At 42.0% G+C, this 24,197-nt stretch overlaps 1 protein-coding gene across 1 annotated transcript in view; it reads right to left on the bottom strand.

The window, feature by feature from the left end:
- Positions 1-15,448: 15,448 nt before the first annotated feature.
- mmp15b (matrix metallopeptidase 15b) overlaps positions 15,449-24,197 on the bottom strand; it is a 33,061-nt gene continuing 24,312 nt past the window's right edge. Inside the window, exons 8-10 of the mRNA XM_038700771.1 lie at positions 23,397-23,547; positions 22,323-22,441; positions 15,449-21,464 (exon numbers count right to left, since the gene is read on the bottom strand). Coding sequence (XP_038556699.1) covers positions 20,950-21,464; positions 22,323-22,441; positions 23,397-23,547 — 785 coding nt within the window. The 3' untranslated portion in view covers positions 15,449-20,949. The remainder of the gene's footprint in view (positions 21,465-22,322; positions 22,442-23,396; positions 23,548-24,197) is intronic.

Raw genomic sequence — 24,197 nt, 5'->3', positions numbered from 1 at the left:
CTCAATAGGATTCAAATCAGGTGAAGATGGAGGCCAGGTCATTATTTGGGCAACCTTGAGGCCCTCACTGGATAGCCAAACAGTGGAGTACTTGGAAGCATGTGATAGAGCACTGTCCTGCATAAAGATCGTGGCCTTGTTGAAAACTGAGGGCTGCTGGACCACTGCATGAAGAAAGTGTCTTCCAGAAACTGTCATTAGCTTTGGGAGTTGAGTTTCAGTCCATCTTCAACCCGAAAAAAGTCCAAATATGTCATCCTTAATGACAGCAGCCCATAACAGCATGGATGGACCAGATGGATCCATCTGGTCCATCCGTGCTGTTATGAGTCCCTCTCATTTCATCTGTCCATAAAACCTGTCTTCAGGTATTTCTTTGCCCGATCTTAACCCTTCGACTTGTGAATCTTATTCCATAGTGGTAATGTTTCAGCCTTCAACCTTGTACTTCTCCAGGACACTCCAGGAAGGTTGAAGTTCTGGAATATGGTGGCACTAGAGGATAATGGGTGAGGAAATATTTTGTGTTTCTGAATTGTGACCAATGAACAAATTCAGCTTTACAGCTAAGTGCTTACATGTAATGCACATTAAATGAGCATGGCGTCGGATTGGCCTCCATGGCTACTCACTGAAACTGGGAAAAGCTACAGAACTACATTTCTTACACAGCGACACAGGAAACATCTGACAGAATTATTCAGTTAGAGGATTCTTCATACCGGCAAGATCATCTTTCAAAAACTTCAAGTCCCTTGTTTCAGAGTGAAGTCGGAGACACCATGTTGTATCAGTAGCTTCTGGCACATACAGTACTAAATCTGTCACCATCAGACAACTGCGACTTGCAGCCAGCAGGGAAAACATCACATGAACTCAAAGCAAAACAGACATACACACATTCAGACAAACAGAAAGTCCCACAAGCCATTGTTTACAATGCAGAATGCCCTATGTCCTAAGGGATATAGGCTTCATTGTAATTCCCCCGATGAGGCAGGAGGCCTGTAACTTAGCCTTGTTTGGCTGGACCCCCCCCCCGCCACCTCTTGTCTGCTTGTAGTTGAGGTCTCACCTCATTACATCCTGCGGCTCGTTTTTGACATTCTTAACTTGCCTTCTCATTTTGCATATGTTGTATTGATGTAGTTATTTTAAAACCACAAACCCCATGTGCTTGTTGTGCTTGTTATGAGGATGGGTGGGAGTGTGTGAAGATGTTGCTCTGAAACAACGTGACATTTTCTATCGTAGCATAGCTCTTGTTGCTTCTATTGCAAATTGCCATACCTGCCACACCTGTCGCATAAGCCTCAGAGCTTGAAAACACACTATTTTTAGGTGATTATTGCTTCACTTCTCTTGATGGTACACAGAGGGAGAAAAGAAAGACGGGGAGCGGTAGAGAGGATGACACACAATAAAGGTCATGAACCAGATATGCCTCTTATAGCCTGCTGTGCCCTGAGGGAACCCAAGAAATGCAATTTCCCATGAATTATCTCTGGTTGCTTCAGCATGTGCGGTTGTTGCACCATTCAGAACATGACCCTCGGTTCTAATGTTTCCGGCCAGGTCTAGCCACGCAACATTTAAATAGTATATATTCTCATTAAGTGAGATGTACTTGTGGTGTGCATCATCCAGGAAGAGGTTTAACCCACACCTACGCAGCTGCATGACAAGAATAGATGAGGGCTAGACAGACGACCGACTGGCGCGATAAATAGCCCTATAAATCTACCAAACTGCCTACTGTCTGTGTTTGTGTGTGTGTGTGCATCACCCCAGGGATGTAAGTTAGTGGTCAAAACAGAGGTGGTTGCTGACTTACTATCTGTCTACATTCCTGAGCCATATGAGAAAACACAATACAAATACCAATGCAAACACATTCCATGCAACATAGAATAACCTCAACCTGCTTGCAGTCTTACATGTCTTGGTGTTGAAACATACTTTTTACTGCTGATCCTAACTATTTTACAACCCTGAATAGGAATACAATGAAATCATGAATCATAAATGAAATTGTTTCAGGAGCAGTATTATTTTAAGAGTGTAATTCTACCAAATAATAATATTATGATACTATAGATGGTGATTTCTTATTTCTGTAGAGGTTCATAATGTTTTTATGTTGATTGTACTCAGGTAGTTTACTGCCAGGATGCCAAGATTTATGGCTTTTTAAAAACGGACTCAGCTCAGCTTAGCAAAAAGACTGGAAGGAGGGAAAAACTGCTTGACTGGCTACATCCAACATGTTTGCTCGGGGGTGAAACCAAAGTTTGAATCCACATTGCCTCTCAGCTCTGCTTATTTTCTTTGCTGGAACGTGTGTTAGCCCGCTCTACAGGCTGTAGCAGCTGCTGAATGTATGAACAGTAGCTGGACTGCCTCGGGCATTTAATATATCATATGGAATATTATTCCTTGTCTTCCAATGTGGTGATCTCAAAGATGCAGATGGGAGAGGATATAGTATGAGGACAATGCTGCCATTCAACCAGCGGGCCAGACATCCAACAGATCAGACAGCTAGTCAGCCAGTATGTCGGCAAAGACGTGATTCAGAAGGTGCAAAGTCGTGTATGCCTTCTGTGAACTGAGACGTGCAAATTTGAGTTGTTTGAAGAGTGGACATTTGATTGTGGCTTTGCTTATACATGAATTCATTCAGCTAGGGATTATTCTTGGGACCCATTTTATTCTCCATAAACATATTGCCACTAGGACAGATTATCAGAAGTTTTAGCAACGTCTTCTATCATTTGTACGCTGATGACATCCGGTTGTATTTTTTATTTAAACCTGATGAGCTTCAAACACTTTCTGTGCTGAACAACTGTTTAAATCCAATAAGGAACTGATGCAAATAATTTTCTGCAGTTAAATGGAGATTAAACTGAAGTCTTGTTATTGCTCCTGATAATCTTCACCCAGGGATCAGGCAGAGCCATGAGTGCCTTATTCTCATATTCTCGGCCTAGTCAGCGTAATCTTGGTGTAATGTTCGAATAGTTTCGATACTCACAATTAGGACACTGACTCGATCGTGTTACTTTCACCTAAGAAACATAGCTAAATTTAGGTCTTTTGTGGCAAGAAATGATATGGAGATGCTTATATCTCATCACACTTTTATCTCATCACATTTGGACTACTGTAATTCTCTTTTTACCTGCCTTAATTTAGCTTCCTTACACTGTTTACAAACCGTCCAAAATGCTGCTGCAAGGCTCTTAACACAATCAAACATTACACATATTTTAACCTGTCTGCACCGGTTTCCTGTTCATTTTAGAATTCATTTTCAAATGGTGGTGCTCACTACTAGAGCCCTACATGGCTAGGTTCTACAGTATATCATGGACATTATGTACGTATTTGGAATAGTCTCCCATTGAGCTTGAGGTCTTTGGACTCTTGTGGAGTCTTTTGAAAAGCAGCTAAAACCCATCAGTTCAGACTAGTGAACTAGCTAGCTGGTATTTTATGTTTTAACTGTGTCTTATGTCTTTTCTTCTTATATAGTCTGGTGTTTTGTTTATTTGATACTATTTGATATGATTTGATATATTTGACTTTGAAGGACTTTTTGACTGGTGCCTATTTAGATAAGCATTGTTTGCTTGCAAACCCAGGATTTCGTCCAATGCCAACTTTTTGTAATTTGTCATTTCAGTATAACCGTCCAAGGTGTTGTTAGCAGATCTTATAGTATTATAGCAGGTATTTTCATTAATAATAATTACTTCAGCATGTGACATATCTACTTAATATATTAAAGTTTTAAGTGACATCGTATAGCCTTGAATATGGGCCAAATGTTGTTTGTAACACCAAACCCGGCGGAAACCCACTTCCTGGTATGGCTAGCTGCTGAAGAATACAAAATACAAAATGTATTGGTCGAAGTCCTTGGTTTCCACCATCGTCTAATACTGATGTTTTCTTCCGGAGACTAGGTTGCATTTTCAGTGCAACCTAAGAAAGAATTGACAAACAGCTGTTGAGAGATTTCAAGTAGCTTGACATGTCTGCACATTTTCTGATGGCCAAACCAATCATCTTTGTTGCGCCGACTATTTTACTTCCTTCCAAGGTTTTGGGACTCTTCTAATTATGGTACTATTTGTAGTTTATTAGTATTTGGATGGCTACTATTGAGATGATGGATTTCCTGTTGGTGAAGTTTATTTTTATTTTGGATTTCTTAAGTTTTTCACAACAAAGCGGCAACATGAGACTGTCAACATCCACGCAACCGTCGAATTATAATGTGTATGGACTCTGGACTTTGTTAGCCTTGGAGCTAACAGTTAGACTACCTCTGAGTGGATTTCATTTAGGCACAATACAATTTTGTTATGTTTTCGTTTATTCAGACCTTAATTTTAGTTAATAAATATGCTTATTTGATACTTTAGAGAATGTTTAATGTAGTTCATGTGACTATTATCCATTGTTAATGGGGGTGTTAGGGGTATGTTATAAGATCCCACACATAGTTTAATAGTCTTATTTCTTTGTCACGTCACCCTCTCAATACATCTGAGTAATACAGTAAAAAAATAATATCACTATTGAGTGTAAGTAAACAAACTTAGGGCCCTGTTCCCCAGGCTTGTAGAGCAGAACAGCGTTACCTTTGCTAAAGGCTCAATGCTGGGTTTGACTCATTGGACTTGGATGCCTGTAAAAACTCACTGGCTGTTTAAAATTTAAACTTGGCTTGTGTCAGACATACAGCAAGCAAAAATCTGAACTCCATATAACACCCACACTTAGCTGGATATCAATGCCATCAGCCTGTCGTGCAGGCAGACTGCAGATAGACAAGCACCCACCTACTCAGCCCACTCAGCTGGCCAGGAGTGCATCAAGACTGAAACCAGTACCCTGGGCTGAGATGAGACGGGGCTGGAATGCATGTAGAGGCGAGAGTCAGGCCAGACTGCTCTGCACAAGAATCCTTTATTCAGAGGCAGACATGAGAGAAGGGCACAGTAGTTATTAGGCCAATGGAAGGAGGGGGTGAGAAGACACTGATAACCAGCTGTCTAGCGAAAATGAGTGAAGTTGCCAACATCAAAAACAGCGAGGGACATCTCTGAAGCAGGGTTTGGCTCAATATGTTTTTCGTTCAATTAAAATTCAGGAAATGGAAATGGAAAAAACTAGAATACATTTACATACTTTTCCTTTCAAATCTATAAAAAATACTAAAAGAGAATAGTCTTCCGTTATGTTGTAATTTGCAGTTTTAAATCTAACAATTTAAATCAAGCAAATTGAAACTGAACTGCCAACAGGGACCTGACACCTCTTCTTTTCTCCTCTGTCAGATGTTCAGTCTCACACACTGGCTTAGAGCCTCTCCTTCTCTCTCTTTCATGTGTGTCAGTGTGCAGGCATATCTTAACTTTCAGGTTGCTATCACAGGAATCGTTCTGGCCCCAGGCAGGATCTGACGAAGAAGCTGAAACGTAGACAGAACAGACTCGCCTCAACAGCTCGATGAATGAGCAGGAGTGATAGGGGGAGATGAAGCGAGTCGAGAAGTGATTCTGCCATGAAAAAGATGAAAACGGGGAGACAATGGGAGCTGAGATGTAGAGGCCCGAGCTGAGAAGAGTTATTATCTCTGTCAGCATGATGGTGAGCGCTGTCTGACTATTGCATGTAGAGACTGAAGAAGCCATTCTTGTGGAATTCGTGAAGAAGCAAATGGAAATGAAATTTATAATTTGCAACATGTAGCATGAACTTTCCAAATTCATTTGTATACCTTGGTTTAATCACCATAAACAAATGAGACTGTGGTCCAGATAAGTATTGCTCATGCTAATGTTGCTTAAAATAGATTCATATTCTCTGAAACCCATTGCTTCTAATAAACAGGATGCTGGTACTTGGATCAATTTATGAAGTATTTCCTCCTGTTTTGTGCCTTCAAGCAATCTTGCCTCGTGTCATGCAGCAATAGCTATATTCCACAATGTAAAATGACTTTTTTTATAGTATGTCCATGCATGGTGCAGTTGTTACAGTTTGATGGTGGTTGGACTTAGGCGCAGACACAGACATAATGTAAGAGTTTAACATGGTCAAGAGAGGGCAAGGGAATCCTGGTTTGGAAGTGGTGGAGTGGATCCGAGTTTAGGCGTGTGGCTGGAGATGCGCGGAGGCACTAGGCAGTGGGGGTCTGCAGCAAACAGCGGAAACAAAAAACAGTTAGCATGAGAATCAGAAGGAGATAGCACAAGATAATAAGAAGCGTTCAGTCGCCCTTGTTACCATGGAACAATCTGGCGCCGGCCCTCAGGAAAGCAGGAGCTTAAAGCAGACCTATTATACTGTTATATTTTACTCTCTATGGCAGCTTTGCATCATTAAAAGTTCCAAAAAATAGTTTTCTGTCTTATACTGTCTCTTGATGTAGGCCTTCATTTCAGCCTCTGTCTGAAACAAGCTGTAGATACTCGTGTCTCTTTAAGGCCCCCCCTCTCAAAGCCCACTGTCTTCTGATTAGCCAAGACCTGAAGCGTGTTACCATACTGTTGTTGCCGCTGAGCGGTACAGACAGAGCTGTGCGGAGCAAATGACCATATAATACCAGCTCTGTTCAGCTCTGTGTGTCGTCAAACGGAGCCGTTGGTAGAAAAAGCTGTTGAAAACAGAGCATTCAGAACAGGAGGAAATCTGAGGTTTTGGCTCACAGGGATTTCTTTCAAATATTTCAACCTCATTATTTGAAGCTTTGGCCATGTTTAACATGAACAACCAACATTGTAATATTATAGGTAAGTCTTAAAATGTGGAAAAGCTTAATAGGTGTCCTTTAAGAGCTGCAGGTGTGGAGGAGAGCCACACTCAAACATACAAAGTCACGTCCAAACCGTGACAGCAATGATGCCAGTATATTAAATATAGCACCTGTGCAATCAGAGGAAACCTTTAGAATTTTGTTAGTGAAAGCTTTATTGATAGACCACTAACTTTTGAAAAACCACTTTATTCGCTTTCTTGCCCAGAATGAGATGAGAAGCTCATCTCTCTCTCCTAGCGTCTGTCCTGCGTCTGTGCAGGGTCCGCTTTTCGGCAACTAGCTCTCCATTTCTTCCGGTCCAGGGCATCTTCAGGGGTGACGTTGGCGTGTTTCATATCTTCCTTTATCCGGTCCATGCACCGCGTCTTCGGCCGGCCACGTGGTCGCTTTCCCTCCGGGTTCAGAACGCATCGCTCTCCTTGCCACTGATTCTTCTTCACTGCGGACTGCATGGCCATACCATCTAAGACGGGCTATGGTGGAGCAGATGAGAAGCTCATGTTTGTGCATTAAGTACAGAGCTGGAGCTGGGCAGTTGCATCACATTAGCGAGAAGCAAGAGAAACAGCTTGCCTAGCCTCCAAGGTTCAAAAATACATATACCTCCTCAAAAGCTCACTAATTGATATTGATGGAAATGTAAAAAGAGAAGTGTCTTTAGCTTCTATAATTTGACATATTTCTGAAACATGTGGGCAGGGTTTAGTTAAGAGAGGGATTTATATCCTTAAATCTGATTTTTTTGGAGTTCTAAATGACTGTATGCCTCCACTGACCCCTCCCTCTCTTGCGTTGCAATATATTTTATGTGTATGCCCGTGAGTTCAATAAAAACATGATTATAACTTGGAAACCGTGTGTCTAATTTCTTTAACAGTGAATTACATATAAATATTTTGTGGTGAACAACACCCAGGCCCAGCGTTCCTGAAGTCGTGTCCAAGTGTTTTTCTTCCCAGCTGCAACTGTGTATCTGTTTGAAGTGCCTCTGACCAAAAGTCCTTGTCCTGAATGTCGTCAGTGATGTTTTTGATAACTCTGGATAAGTTACATACATTGTTGGCAAATATCCAGTGTAAATGGGAAGTTTTCAGCTAAAGCAGAATTAGGGCAATGGGACTTGGGAATCCACCTGGTGCATAAAACTTTCTTATTTCCTCACACACACACACACACATGCACTTGTGTGTCTTTCATTCCATTCTCAATTTGGCATCTGTTTGTTTTCTGCCTGCAAGTAACCCGCCTCACCATTCCTGCTCCAGCTGCCTGGAAAACATGACGGCATCTCCAGAGCCTCTCCAGGACCAGGGGCTTCCCTCCTGCTGTGTGGCCCACTAACGCTGCCTCTCGCTGGACTCGCTGCCAGCTCCAGATGTCTCTGTCCTGATTGAGGCAGAGTTACTCCAGACGAAGGTGTGTCTGTAGGTGTGTGTGTATGCGTTTGTTTGTGTGTGTGTTCCACCCTAACAGCTGTTAGACTGCAGCCAATCATGGCTACACAATGTTTAACTAATCGTGTATCCAGATGCTCAGCGTATCTGTGTGTGTGTTTTCACCAGTATCAGCTGAGTAACACGCTCATCACACACACACCATCACAAAAACGCATGCATGCCTTTTATTTAAAGCGCTATTTGAAGATAACCATGGATGTTTTATAGAGGGGCTCTGTGAGAAATTCTACTTATACACCTATATTATTTTGAAATTTGAATGTAATTATATACACAGCATAGACAGTTTTTATTCATATAACAAGTTACATTGAGACCTACCTTTGTGCATATATTTAGATTTTTAATGACATGTGTGAAGAGCCATATTGCAAGCACTTTTGTGGGTTGAAACATAAAGTTTTGGGAGCTTTAATCCAGTATGCATTCTTTTCTCCAAGAAAGCGAACACCCCAACCTACCAAGCTGTTGAATTAACAAAACATTATTGGGATACGTGTGTGGAGAGGAGGATGGGTTCTTTGATATAGATGACTACTAGACAGTCAGGGACTGATACTGGGAGAAAAAAGGAAATCAAAGGAATGAATAAAGAAATATGATTCCAATTACTGAAATTGCAATCCCTTACTAATCGTTGCATTGTGAAGACTGGTTTCTGAGTACATCTTCATAGCTTTCTTTCACTGCAGTCACTTAAACACATGCACAGCTACAGATACACACACCATATGTCCCTTGTGATGTTTTGCTCATTAACTTTATTACGTCCCATAATTTTACGAGCTTTCTTGCCGGTTGTTATGATAATAGGTTTAACATCAGTGTGAAACCAGACTCTCTGCAGGTTTTACCTGCATACACATTCTAATGCATGCACATAAGAGTGTAAACACATACTCACACGTACAGGCTTTATTGTACAGATGGGGGAACTAGATATCATAATAAAACACAAGGACACAGCAGGCTTGCATTAAATCTCCCCACCTGACCTGAGCTCTCTTTGTAGTCTCGGCTTTGCAGTGCACATGAATGCCGAGTGCTACACATGAACCACTGCAAACAGTTGATGAAGGATGTAATAAAAGTTTAGAGACAGTAATATAAAGTCAGGAGAACATGATGACCAGGTAAGTCTTCCCATTAGTGTTGTGAGATTTACCTGTGGATTTTGATGTGTAAGCTGAATGTAGAGAGTTTGACAACTCGTCTTTTAAGGTTGCAAATGTTCCCCGCGGGGTGAAAGATGTTCTGAACATTTTGGTTCATCTAGTATACAGTGATGTATGGGTATAATAATTGAAAAGACTGTGAGAAAGGCAATAGATCCTCCCATAACAGTTTTCCCAAAACAAATCTAATCTCTTTGATCATACAGTTATGTTAGTATTATGAAACTAGTGAATTTACACTAAACATGTAAATTGGGAAATATTTCTTAATTGTCTTAATGCTGAGCACAGTAGCTTCAAAGATGTGGGAGATGATTAATCTTGAGAATGTGTCTCCTGCTATTGTCTTATCTCTCCTGGGTCTGTGGAGGTCAGACGTTCATAACACAAGGGGTTGTGGGAAGTGAGGAGTGCTTGTCTTTTGGATTCAGCTGCTGTGGAGATGAGGTCAGAACTTTCTCTCAGGAAAAGTAGACTGACTGAAGTTTTGTGGAGACATTTCTGCAGCAACTGGACCAATCAGCCACACAAATCCCCACTAACACATTCACATGTGGTACAGTATATGCAATGCCCACTGTTGTCAGTGTTTAACAATTTTTTTCATGTCTCCACTTACTTCAAAGTAATTAAAACATCAGTAAGTTAACATATAGCAAAGCAATTTGTGCTGCTAATGTTATTTCATCATTATACAGATTTCTGGATATTTTAATAATTCATTGTAATAAACAAATATGTTATCCTTTTATTTATTTCAAAGTGCACCTGCATCGTATGTGTTAATTCATGCATTCTTTGCATGCTTGTGTGTCTAGATGGAATTTGTGAGTACATCCAGGTGTTGTTTGTGTGGCCTTAAAGTTAAAGTCTCACTTTTAACTTAAATTTACCTTTAGCTAAATCACAGTAATTACAAAAACAGTGGTGACCTATTCATTCATTTGAGGAAGGGCATAGTGATCATTACACAAGTGATACAATGTATATCCAGGAATACACTATATTGCCAAAGGTTTTAGGACAGCCCTCCGAATCATTGAATTCAGGTGTTCCAATCACTTCCATGGCCACAGTTGTAGAAAATCTAGCACCTAGACTGCTTCTACAAACATTTGTGAAAGTATGGGTCGCTCTCTGGACTCTCTGTCACTACTAGATATTCCACTGTCAACTCTTAGTGGTATTATAATAAAGTGTAAGCAAATGGGAACAACAGAAACTGAGCAATGAAGTGGTAGGCTACATAAAATCACAGAGCTGGGTCAGCGCATGCTGAGGAGAGCAGTGCACAGAAGTCACCAACTTACTGCAGAGTCAATAGCTACAGACCTCCAAATGTCGTGTGGCCTTCGGATTAGCTCAAGAAAAGTGCATAGAGAGCTTCATGGAATGGGTTTGGAATGGAATGGCCAAGCAGCTGCATCTAAGCCTTACATCACCAAGTTCAATGCAGTGGTGTAAAGCACGCCGCCACTGGACACTGGAGCAGTGGAGACGTGTGTGACAGTTCACACTTGTGATGCTATGTCTGGCAATCCCATGGATGTTTAGTGGAGGGGGGACTATGGAGTGGGTTTTCAGGGGTTGGGCTTGGCCCCTTAGTTCCAGTGAAAGGAGCTGTTAATGCTTCAGCATACCAATGGTGCGTTCCATTTACCTTGGAAGTTGGAGGATGGATGATGTCACACCCGAGTTGACGACATTTCAGTTACAAGACGGACAACCTTGCTCGGCTAGCCATTGTTTACAAATACCCAGGTTAGCTATTGTTATGCCGGTGGATAAAAAAACCCGCATTGTGCGGTATTTACTTTTACAAAACACTGTAGCAACATCTCCACAGACAGCAGTTGGACAGCAGTTTGTGTACAAAAATCTCTTTGAGACACAAGTACTCAGAAGTGCTAATAAACCAAGCTAATAAACAACGAAACTCAGGCAGCTTCGTCTGAGGATGTACTTCCTGCGCCAGCTCAGGAAGCTCAACCTGCCTAAGCTACTGATCCAGTTCTACACAGCCATCATCCAGTCTGTCCTCTGCACAACAATTCCTGTGCAATAACCCATTAACTCTGTCTCTAATCAGCACCTGTTTACTGGTTACCAAATATTTTTTATTCATCCTCTATTTCGGAGCTGTTCATATTGCCATTTTGTATATTGTATATACTGTATACCAACTCCACCTACCTCAAACACCTGTTCATAAAGACAGGGATGAGCAAGTTTGGTGTGGAGAACTTGACTGACATGCACAGAGTCCTGACTTCAACCCGATAGAACACCTTTGGGGTGAATTACAGTGGAGACTGCGAGCCAGGCCTTCTCGTCCAACATCTGTGCCGGAACTCATGCGCTTCTTGAAGAATGGTCAAAAATCCCCATGACCACACTCTTAAACCTTGTGGACTGCCTTCCAGAAGAGTTGAAGCTGTTATAGCTGCAGAGGGTGGGGCAACTACGGATTTAGAATAGGATGTCATTAACCTTCATGTGCATGTAAAGGCAGGCGAATCAAACCTTTTGGCGACATAGTGTGTGTTTAATTTGATCTAATAAACACCTAGTTGCTATCATTGTTGATTTTAGTTGTCAAGTTCTTGATTGCCGTTGGAAACAAAGTCTGGTTGACAGGTGGTCTTTGATTTGTTAGTTAGTGCTTATCAGCAAAGGAGACAACAAGCCTGCATTAATGCTTACTTAGCATTGGAGGGTTTTATAACCGACCACGAGTAGCCAGTACTTTCGGAAAGACCCTACCTGTTGTTTTGGCTTGCCTCTGCTTCTCTCTTGCACGTCCTCCCTGAATGTTTGGCCCCTTCCACCTCATTCACAGATCGGCCTCACCTGCTTTGGAGTCTATATAAGCCGCTTTGCTTCTGGAACGGCTGTTCATCTCCTCCTGCAAGGCAACACCCACACTTCAGCACTGATTGCTGACTTCACACATCATGCTTTGTTAATTTTGAGTCATCCATAATAAATTACTTGCTGTTTGAACCATCCTTCATTGTTACTAGCTGGGGATAACAAGTATTACTGTGACTGTAGCTATGACAAACACATCGGTCCGCACCAGCATTTTACAAGCATCAGGAGCATTGTGGCACTGGCCAAAACACTGGCGGTGCCAAAGCTACCACCAAAACACACTGGACCGAGCTCTATTACAGCTCCAGATGTTACCTCAACATTACCTCACTGTGAAACAATACAAGTGAAGGAGGGAAGGGGGGTATGTGACACAGAAGAGAAAGGGAAAATGAAATGTGTTTTCATGGTGAGGAATTTATAATACCATGGACCCTCAGCCTATGGAAATGGGGATACCACCGTTTTTTGTTTTCTTTCTTTTTATTTGCATTGCATTCAATACATGTCTGTTGCCTTCATTTAGTTTCAGATTACAGACTTTGTCATGTTCCATCCCATATTTGTCATATTTTTAATTCTTTGACTTGGTATGGTTACATTGTGTAACTGTCTAAATTTGTTTTGCTGGTTAGATGTTGTACTTTGCTTAAATGGTTTTACTGAATAAATTGACTCATCTGTTCTATTCTTATATTTCTTTGCCGTTTCCCATTATCTGCTGCCTCAGACAACCTCCAGCACTCATTAAAGTTTCATCTAATCTAATCAGCTAGTCCATATAAGTTATGTTACTCCAAACTGTTTTACATTGCATGCTGTATGTAATAAAATGTTGGCTTTGTACCTTTCAACACTGATTTTTCAGAAAGTTAAAGTCACTTCATTCCAATAACCAAAAATGAAGTTGAAGTTTCATCTGGCTCTGAGGAGATTTAGCAGGTATAATGTTTACCATATTCATCTTAGTTTAGCATGTTAGCATGATAACATTTGCTAAGCACACTAAGCACAAAATACAGCTGTGGCTTATGGGAATTGTCATTTGTTATGCAGGTATTTAATCATCTGTCTTCTCTGGATAATCCACAGATCTAGTTGTTTACCTAGGGACAATTTCTTTGGTAGAAAGATAACAAATTTTAAATCTATACTAAACCCCAGTCATCTACATCTAAATCCCTGCATGTTAGTATACAGCACTCAGGATGCACAACAGGTGTGTTACTGTAAAAGTATTTTCAACAGGTGGTTCAACTTCACAAGCTGTAGCTGCTAGTGATTACCTCGGACTTCCTCTGTGTGTTGTTGGGCTAAAAGTGTGTTAATTTCCTAGAGAAAAGAGATGACTGCAAGTAATTATGGTACTCTGCGGGGTGTATGTGGCGATAACTGTTGCAGATAGATTTAACAAGCAATGATCCTGGCCAGACCCACACATACTTAAAATCCTGTGTGCACGCACGATGTACACCATTAAAGTTGTTTGTTTACAAAGTATACAGAGGTAGGTCTGACTTTAAAGTTAAGTTAAAAGTTAACTTGTAAGGGTTGACAGTGAATCTAAATGTAGGGTGGAAAGTTTGTACACTGCATCCTCCAGTATTATAACACTTCTTTTCTCAAGCAAGTCAATAATCTGACACAGGACCACCAGAGCACAGACGCTCTAGATGATGATAGTTTTAAAATTATTCTTTCTTTCTATTCTTTCGAATAAACAGTCTCCATTGCTCTGTAGCAACGCTGGAGGACAGTTAATGTCCATTAAAGCTGTTCCAATCAATATTTCATATGAACAGTGGTTGAAATGACTATGCATAATGTGAACAGATTGTCTCGTAGTCTAGTAACAAACCCACAGATAATATCACCCAACTCTGCAGTTCCAGCCACCTCTTGAGAGCGTTTTACCATCATTCAGCATGTTATGCCTTTAGGACCCGCAACTTTACTGTTTTGGTTAACTCTCACTTCTCTTACAAGAGTTGTTTCCATGTGGGCAGCTGATTACTGCTGTACAGTGCCTGACCAGCACAACAGTTAGGAACTAGCTGGATGAACATGGTGGAGGATTTAGTAGCTTTACCTCGGGACACAAGTGGAACAGATCAAAAAGTGAACATTAACCATACGTCGGTCAGGTGGATAGCAAAAACTATTAAAAAACACATAACTGAGCCACAGTGCTAGACTCGGCGACATGTTCCTTCATTACCCTGAACATGGACTGCTTATTTTTAATAATTGAGACACCTTGCTGCTGCAATAAATACTCAACAGTGCATACAAGTCCAGTTGCTGTTTGCTAAAAGCAATTCCTTAGCCTTTTTATAAATGAAATTATTTGTGACCTGTGTTTTTAATGTGTAGATCTTCAGTAAGAACAAATCTGTTGACAATATGTTATATGTACTAAATTTCAACAATGCATCTAATGTTGGTGTGATATTTCACTTTCGACCAATGGGTCAGACAGACAGATAGACAGACACTGTCCTTCTATTGAAAGCTTGTAGCCCTCAGCTAGGCTCGTCCATTAATTGATCACAAGGACTCAGATGAAGACAAAATAACTATAATTTGGTGTGAATTTTGGCCAATTACGCCTGCGACGGGATGTGAGTAGGTGTCACTTCATATTCGGTTTTAGAAATAACTTACTCCAAGTCACAAAAACATCTCATTAAAGTTTGCCATCAGTCTCTATGTTGGTGTTTGGATAAAATCCATCACAAAAAAGCCTTGTGGTGTTGTGAACAATGGATTTTGCCTCAGCGTGATGACACATCGCCGGGTCGGTTTCTTATAGGGCCGACAAGCTACTTGCTAACTTCCTCCCTGCTCATGTGGCTTCCTGGCAATCAGCCAGACCCCTCTCTCCCCACCTCCCATGGCCCATAAAGCCGCTCCGCTGGCTGTCCCGTGTGAGACAGGAAGCAAGGCCCTATGGACAGTGACCTCACCGCAGGAAGAGAGTAGAGGGTGTGTGTACTGTAAGTATGTGTACGTGTGTGTGCAGAATTGTAATTCTCTCCTCTCTTCAGATAGTTCAGGAAGCAATATACCGCACAAGTCACTGTATAAAAAGCTTTAAAGACACAATATTCAATATTATCTGCGCAATTTTTAATGTGTACATGTCCAGCATGGCTTGTTAACACACTCAACTAGAGGTGAACACACAACACAAATGTATAAAATCTTACATTTTCTACAGAAAAACAAAACACTAACAACCAATCAGAAAACACTACTTGGAATGTTGTTAACAAAAAATGTCATATCAAGTTTGGAGAGAACAAAAATGCACAAAATAAAATCAAAATAAGACAAATTATCAAAGACAAACAATAACCTCATCTATTTTGATTGACTGCTGCTTTCTTTTTTTGTATATTTCCCCCCATCTCGTCCCAGTCAGGGATTATGGCCAAGTATTTTTCAGAAAGTCACTGAACTGTGATGAAGAGTGACTTTCAAGAGGGCATAGTGTGAGATGTCAAGTTCCACTGTTGATGGTCAGTACAGAATTGACTGATTGCAACAAAATCAACTCTCTACTTTAGCTGCAGTTAGTGGATAAAAGGTTTTGTCAAGTGGGCTGCTCAACAGTTTCAGAGCCCGTCTGAAGCACAATGAGAGCTGATCCGCTGCACTCCCCCCGGGGCGAAGCAGTGACACCGATGCTGAAAGTCATTTTGTCTGCCATCTTTTCCCCTTTCATCCTCGCGGTGAGTAGCTGAGTTAGTGGTGATTTAAAATGAGTGGTTTCAGAGTGGATGGGCACAATGAGCAAGGTGAGATGCACTCTGGGCAAAGGAGAAAAGCATCCCTACGACCCACAATCCCTTGAGTTCCAGCCATCATAGGCCACAAAGTTGACCCGAGTGTAGATCACAGTCTTACTGTATGTCACGTCAGACATATATTTTTTTCTTTGATCTTTTCAGTCCGTTAAATATTTATCTGGTTTTTCCAGGAAGAATTCTGTCTTTAGCGTGAGGCTGATGCTATGACTTTTTTAAAGCTTGTGGTTATTAGAAAGTGCGGTCATACAGTGAGTGGAGAGCAGACACAGCTAGAATACTTGCCTTCTTAATGATTGTGGAGATTTTAACAGAGATGTTCAATAAAATAAAAGATTAAAAAAAGGAGAAAGGTTTAAAGACTACGCTCAGAGCCTAAATAGTAGGGCTGAATGTGGAACGCTTAACATGCAGTGTTTACAGAAACACATCCTGAGAGAAGAAAGCTCAGACAAGCTCAGCGATGTCCTAACCTCACCTAAACTCTGCATCAAGGCCTTGTACTTCAAAACGAACAAGGCATTAACATAAAAGTACGTCAGCCTTTTTTACCTTCAAATCTGAATTTGACATCCTGTTGCCAAGTCTGCATTCGCCAAGCTCAAAACCTGACAGCTACACTGCTTTTAAGCGAATCCTTCTCCAGTGTTAAATGCTGCTGAACAAGGAGGCGGATCTAAAAACAGGCTCTGCTGTGTGAGGCTGGACCTTGGCCTGGGCTAGCTTCCTTATGGGGAAGGAGAGAGCAGGAAGGAGGGGAGGAAGGTGAGGTTGGGGAAGACAATAATGTGCTTGTGTGTGTGTATTATGGAGAGAGAAAATAGGGGGAAGAGAAAGAGAGTGAGAGAAGGCCATTGTTGTTGTTATTATCCCCTCGGGCCTCGAGGGCTGGGCTGAGTGTGCAGAGGGGTGGGGATAGAGAGAGTGGGAGATTTATAGTCAGAACACAGGCCTCGCTTATGGAGAGTAGAGCTGATTAACTGAACACCTCGGCACATACAGAAGCATGCATCAATCAACACTGGCAGATTTCTTTCCTAACCTTTCACTACTTCTCTTCTGCTCGGTGAGACAACCAGTGTCACCTCGCGCAGAATCTCTCAACCCGCCGAATCTTGGAAACGGTGATTTCAAGGCGCACTCGACTGTTTCAACCTTCAAGTGGTTAGATTAGCTGTTAAGTGGTGAACTCCCTGTGGGCTCTCTGCGTGCATGTGACAGAGGAGAAAAGGAGGTTTGATTAAAAGAAAAAAGTACTCCAGCGTTGTGTCTAGTGCAGTGAGTCTGCATTTTCTGAGCCTGACCAGACACTAGGCTGTCATTGATGTGCCTGTAGGACCAATGGAAGAGCAAGACAGAAGAGAAGAGAGGAGAGGAGGGGTGGGGGTGCTTTTAACGCTGATTAGTCCCCCCCCCTTCCTCCTGATGATGAGGAGGTGAGCGATGGACACAGGACACCGTTTCCTGGCAACCGCTATCGACTGGCCGCAGATCGATCTCTAGACTTCTGGTGACGGCTGATTATGCTCTTCCTTTTCCTCCTTTCAGTATGTCCTGTTAACATTACCTCTGTCTGCGTAGGTGTCTCACCTCAACCTGTCTGCACCTAGCTGGAGTCCTATCAAAACAGCAGTGCCGCTGTAACTGCACCGCCGGTCAAAAAGGTCTGCCACCTATTGTAAGCCAAAGTTTCCTCTTTGGCTAGCACTGTTGAGCTAGCAGAAGAATTTGGGTCACAGGAGCTGTTGCCTGTGGGATAGAGCCATCAAAGTCCTCTCTCTCTCTCTCTCTCTCCCTCCCCACCCCTCCTTACTCGTGAGATCCAAACTTTGCATGCTCAGGGATACGAAGTCAGCCTCCCTCCCCCTTCCCTTGTCTCAGCCTCTGAAAATTCAGTGTGACCTCACCCCCCCATCCACATCTGTGTAACCTGAGCTGGGTGAGCTGAGCCCCTCTGGTCAGATTGGTAGCTTACTTCTTAATGCTGCCTCAGATAAGCCTTCCCCCTATTCATATTTGAAGTCCCACTCTGGAGGCGCCCACTCCTATACACTCTTCCTCTCAAATGAACCATGTTGTACTCAAAGTCTTATTTTAATTGTTTTTAAAACTAGCGATCATTTCACGTTTTCCCTTGCTGCTACACTTTTTGAAGCACTTCAAATAGGGCTGCTCATTCCACAAGTACATGAGTGATATCAACGGACCCAATAAATTCTTAAAATTGTATTCACTAATGGATCAAAACAAATGATCTCATCTAGGATCAATACTGATTTTCTTCTAAGGAAAAATATGATTTAATGGACAGCACCACTGATTTTGCACAACCATTTAACAACAATTTTACACCGACCATTTTGCAAACCATGCGGTTTGTTTGAGTTGTATAATTCAGGTTACACCATTTTTTCATTTAAATATTCTACGCGGGCATTTAATGTAAAAATAAATGGAAACCAATGGCTGCCAGGAAGAGAAGGAAAAATAAATACTGATCTATAGCTGCAAAGTTTAATCAATTACTAAATGTAAAACTGGATGGCAATGATTTGTAGTAAAATAGCTAGAAGGTTCAAAAACACTGTTGGTCCTGTTGTTAGTGATATAATGCATAGTTGAGATAGACATTTTTCTGTGCCCACACTCCCCCTCGTCCCATCTCTGATCTTGAGAGATGAAAAGGGAGTGGAGAGTGTTTTGGTTCTGGGAGTTCAAGGTTTGGTTTAAGGGTTAGGGGGGTTAACAGCGTCCGCGCACACCTGCTGTTTTTTAATGAAGAGGATTAGTCTGTGTTCACATGAGCCTGCACTGCCTGAGCCCACCCTGGTGCTTACAGCTACGCTATATTTACAACAGATAGACCACAGGTCATCGATGAAGTTCCATAAATTGTCCTTTCAAAAAACACTACCAATAAAAAGTCCATTATATACTGCATGGTACGTTAGTTGCACCCTGCGACTGCTGTGTTGTATTTGTGGCGTTGCATCCTGATCGGGAGCGGCTTTGCTTTGTTTTTCCTTTTTTCCGTCTCACAAACACACACACACACAGATGCAATGAATGCACCCTCTCTTGTGTTATTTCACAGTAAGCTGACTTTTTAAATGAACCATTAGTCTGTCTCCTCTTTAACACAAAGAAAACAGAAAGGGGGCTCTGTGAGACCACATAAATGAAAGTTAAGAGAAGAGGAATTTAAAGTCTGTTTAAGTCTTTGAAGAGCTTCCCAATGAGGAAAAGAAAGAAGGTAGGTCTATTGTCCAACCGTGTGAGCACAAGATAAAGAAGGAAAAGAGGGCAGTAGGAACGTGAATGTTAAAGGATAATTACTATTTATTACAATTTAGGTCTTATTTCCAAGCCACCATTTCTATCTGTTATGATAACATTGTACTCATCAGAGTTATTGCTATAAATGTAATAGGAAGCTAGAGCGAGCAGCTGGTTTGCTAAAAGACTGGAAGCAGGGGGAAACAGCTACCCTGGCAAAAAAAACCTGCCTATTAGAGCCTTAAGGTTTTACTAATTTTGACTTAAACAAACAAGGTATCACATGTTAATTAATAAATTACAGAGGTGGTAGAGCCAGGCGAGCTGATTCCTCCGCTTCCGTACAACATCTTTTGGCAATGTCACCACAAACCCAGACCTCAACAATTAACCTGATGAGAACAGTGTTACTTTTACTAGTAAAATTACCATAAAAATAAGATCTAAGTTGTTATAAACTGGAATTGTCCTTTAAAACCAAACCTGTATTCTGTATATAACAAACTGAATTCTGATCTATAGCTGCAAAGTTTAATCAATTAGTTGTTACTAGTCAGTTTGAGTAAAAAAAAAGTCAGTTCTTTGATTCTGGTGTCTTTACTCCTTTCTGACATTAAACAGAATATCTTCGGTTTCTAGAAAAAACAAGACATTTAGGGACGTCTTCTTGGGATTTGGGAAACAATGATCTCCATCCATTTTCTCCATTTTCTAACCGATTGATTGAGAAAATCAACGTTAGTTGCAGCCCAACTCTGATCTGATCTTAGAACTCTTACAAAGGGAGGATGATATCTGGACTCAAGGCAGGCCTGAAAATCCCTCTTAATGTAAACTACAGTGGAATATCTGTTCAGTTTGTTTCTAACTCACCTTCAACCCCATGACATGCTGTGCGTCAGAGAAAAGGGGGAGAGATGAAGAAGATGATGATGCGATGAGGAAGGAACACTACTGAGCCCTCCCTACCTGTCAGTCCACAAATCGCTCCATCTTTTCTAGCCCCTTGCATTTTTTCTTTTGCTGCAACTGCAACAGCGTGAGCAGATGTCAATTTATCGGCGAGGAAAAAGCCCCTACCGAGATCGGGGGAAGGAGGAGGGGTGTGTAGAGACGAGAGAAAGAATGGAACAGCCTTCCTGGTTTAGAAATAATAACAACAATGACAAAAAGTCACACAAAATGAACCAAAACTAAAACAAGAAAGAAAAAAACAATGTGCAAACTTCTCTCATATAAATAGACTACAGTCAACGCATTGTAGAGCACCATGGGAGACAGGAGGAAGTTAGAGTGGTGTGTGGGGGGGGTGTGGTTATGTAGGACCTAACCTATGCTTGCTTGTGTGTGTGTGGATCAGTACAGTATTGGATCTACTATCACATGTACTAAGAACTGCAGGAGCCACTGAGCAAAGAGACATGAGGCAGATGAATCACTTGGTAGAGGGTTGGATTAGAGGAGGGTGGCGGTGTCTAAGGTCCAATTTAAGTTCATAGTTCAGTGTCCCCTGATGTCAAGGCTCAGACCCAGTCCTGAAGGGAGCGCTTGCAGTGCACCAGCAGCCGCGGCGCCCCTTTGCTCTGCAGTGTGTTGATGATGGCGTAGATCAGTCCCAGGATGCACAGCACCAGGACCAGTGGGATGGTTACCATCAGGATGCTCATGGTCCGCTCCTCGCTGTCGTCCACCTTCAGCACCACGTCCACCTCGTTGGTGTCTTCCTCCCGACCCTCACGGTAGTCTTCGTCTTTGTCGTTGTCTGACCCTTTGCCCGTGCCTTTGTCTGTTCCGCTGCGATCTGTTCCATCCCGGTCTTTGCCCTTATCGCCATCACGTCCTACGTCCGGGTTGAATGGCGGGCGGTTCACATCTGGGTATTTGCGTCCTGAGTCTGTGTCCGTGTCTCTGTCTGGGTCCATGTCCACGCTGCAGCCCATAAAGTCTCTTAGAATGGACTTAGGGTAGCCTGGTTCACTCTTCATGCGATGGTTGTCAAACTTCCAGTACTTGGAACCCTTGTAGAAGAAGGTGTATGCTGGAGAAGGCAAGTCGAGCAGAAGGTGTCAGCCAACGCAACAATTTGAAGACATATAATAGGAATAGTTTGACATTTTGGGAAAAATACGCTTCCTTGACTGCTTGCCAAGAGTTACAAGAGAAGATTGATACCACTCTAACTATCTTTCTGTTCATTGTGTAGCTAGAGCCAGCAGCTGGTTAGCAAAGCTTAGCATAAAGATGGGAAACAGGAGGAAACAGCTAGCCTGTTTCCAGTCTTCACGCTAAGCTAAGCTAAGCTAAGCTAAGCTATCGGGCTGCTGGCTGTAGCTTCATATTGAACAGACAGACAATGTGAGCGGTATCAATCACCTTATATAGCTCTTGGTAAGAGGACAAAGAAGTTTTCCCAAGATTTCCCAAAATGTCAAACTATTTCTTTGATAGCTTCAAAACTTCCCTGTAGCTGTTTCTTTATCCAAAATAATTAGTTTGTAAAAGGAAAAAAATGTCTACTGATTCACTTTCCAACAGACACACATACATGCTATCCAGTCTCTCTCCTGATAATTGCATGACCACACCCTGATTCTTTGTTTCAGGCGTGTCTCTGTCTGCCTCAGCCCCTCCTTTCCCCTTCTCAAACACACACACACACACACACGTGTGTTCCCCTATCCCTGTTGGGACATAATGTATTCCCTAACCCCTAACCCTTCCCCCACTCCTAACCATAACCTAATTCTAAACCTAACCCTAAAACCGAATCTTAACCCTCAAACAGCCCTTTAAAGTATAGTGGAAATCCATTTGAATATAGTAAAACAAGCCCCCCCCCCCCACACACACACACACGCACACAAAGACAGAAAACGCTCTTCTTGTCTCAGCTCACCTCCATCATCGCTGAGGAAGGCCCCCTTGGGAGAAGAGGGCACTGATGATCCCCAGACATTGATTGGTTTCGGGTAGCCTCTGTCAGCAGAGCGCGACTGCTCATTGAAGCGCCAGTACCTGCAGGCATTAACGGAGAAGATGGCTGTTACTGTTTATCAACTGTCTAAATAAGAAAAGAGCAGACTTCTAACAGAGTACATGGTGCATGGTGGGTCTACATGGTGTGTGTATTAAAGTTTTCCACAGAACATTAAAATCTGTGTAAATACACTAGTAAACCAGAAGCAAGTCAGCCATACTGTGTTCAGGAGGTTTTATTGGAACTGCAGACCTATAGTGTAATTATTTTCATAAATGTAAAAAATAAAAATCACAGCTAAAAATTAGTTTTAGTGTTTCAGGGCAAAGACAGGAACCAAATTGTGTGTACTGTTGCACCTGTGGTTAGCATTCCGTAAACCATATGTGTAATACAAAGACTAAGAGTCTACAGCCACACTGGCTGCTTTGTGAGGCTGTTGTACCTACTCACAGTTAAATGCTAACTTTAACATGCAAACATACTCACTCTGATTATGCTAACATGCTGATGATTAGCAGGTGTAATGTTTACCATGTTCACCATCATATTTTGGCACGTTAACATGCTGACATAGAAGAACACAAAGCGTAACACAAAGTATAGCCAAGGCTGTTGGGAATGTCATTACTTGAGCATAAACCAAAGCACTGGGCAAATTAAACTGTTGATGGAGCGAGATGAAAAGTAAAGGGGTCACCAAAATGATTACAATTCAATCTTAGTGAGACATGAATGTCTGCTCCAAATTATGTGGCCATCTATCATCTAACAGTTGTTGAGACCTTTCCGTCTTAACTTAAATGTCAACATCGTGTTGCCACTGGAGGAAAAGAAAGGGGATCACTAAAGTCAGCAGGATGTTGTACGTGTTTGTTTCATGGGAACACATGGGTTGAGATCGAGCTCAACCTGTGGAAGGTTATAAAAGGATTAGTTACTAGATGAGTTAATAACTTTCATGTGGTGCTGACAGGTTGTAGGCTATGTTACCTGTCTCCTTGAAACATGTAAGTGAAGCCGGACGGCTCCCACCAGATGGCTGTGTCTATTCGGTCGTAGGGAATATCCCGACCATAATCAACCAGCTCCTGTGGATAGCCCGGTTCCAGGTTAGCCTCCCTGAAAAGCCAGAATCTGTTTCCTGAGGAGAGGAGAGGAGAGGAGAGGAGATTCATACTGTATGTCACATACACTTGGTTAGACACATACAAGAACAGATGTACCTGTATACATTCTGCTTGTGCACACACATTTCATTTGCTGGCACAGTGTATGTTAGATAATTGAAATTGAATGGGGAATAAAAAGGGAATAATAAGAACAATCAGAGAAACAAAACCAGCATTTACACAGACTTGTAAATTATGTGAATGCAATAAAAAATTTTGGCAAGCAATCAAAAAACAGCAGACAGGAGTACCACATCACTGACTAAGGAGTTTGGGTTTAGCTTGTAATTATCAATTAGGAGCGGCTTGTCTCGTGTCAGGCTAAAGCAGTTTTCTCGATGAAGGGAAGGTTTTATTGTTTTCACTGTGTCACACAGGGGGACTCTGTTCCTCCTGGCACCATTACATCTCTCCTCTTGGCTTCAATCTACCGCCGCCAAAACCCCACCCACCCAACTACCCATCCATCCACCCGCCTCCAGCCCCTTGCTCTACACTCTCTCTCCAGCATCTGGAGAGAACAAGTGGTTGACGCAATGCTTCCCAGGGTTCCTGCAGTGCACAGCCCTGATGTAAAATCCCATGACTTCTTCCATGACTCTCCATAACTACACCAGAGTGC

This window comes from Micropterus salmoides, unplaced genomic scaffold (genome assembly GCF_014851395.1).
Source record: "Micropterus salmoides isolate LMB-PRFRI ecotype aquatic unplaced genomic scaffold, ASM1485139v1 Ms_hic_scaffold_6, whole genome shotgun sequence".
Taxonomy (NCBI): Eukaryota; Metazoa; Chordata; class Actinopteri; order Centrarchiformes; family Centrarchidae; genus Micropterus; species Micropterus salmoides.
The sequence above is the reverse complement of the archived record's forward strand: the minus strand, read 5'-3'. Positions and strand labels throughout refer to the sequence as shown.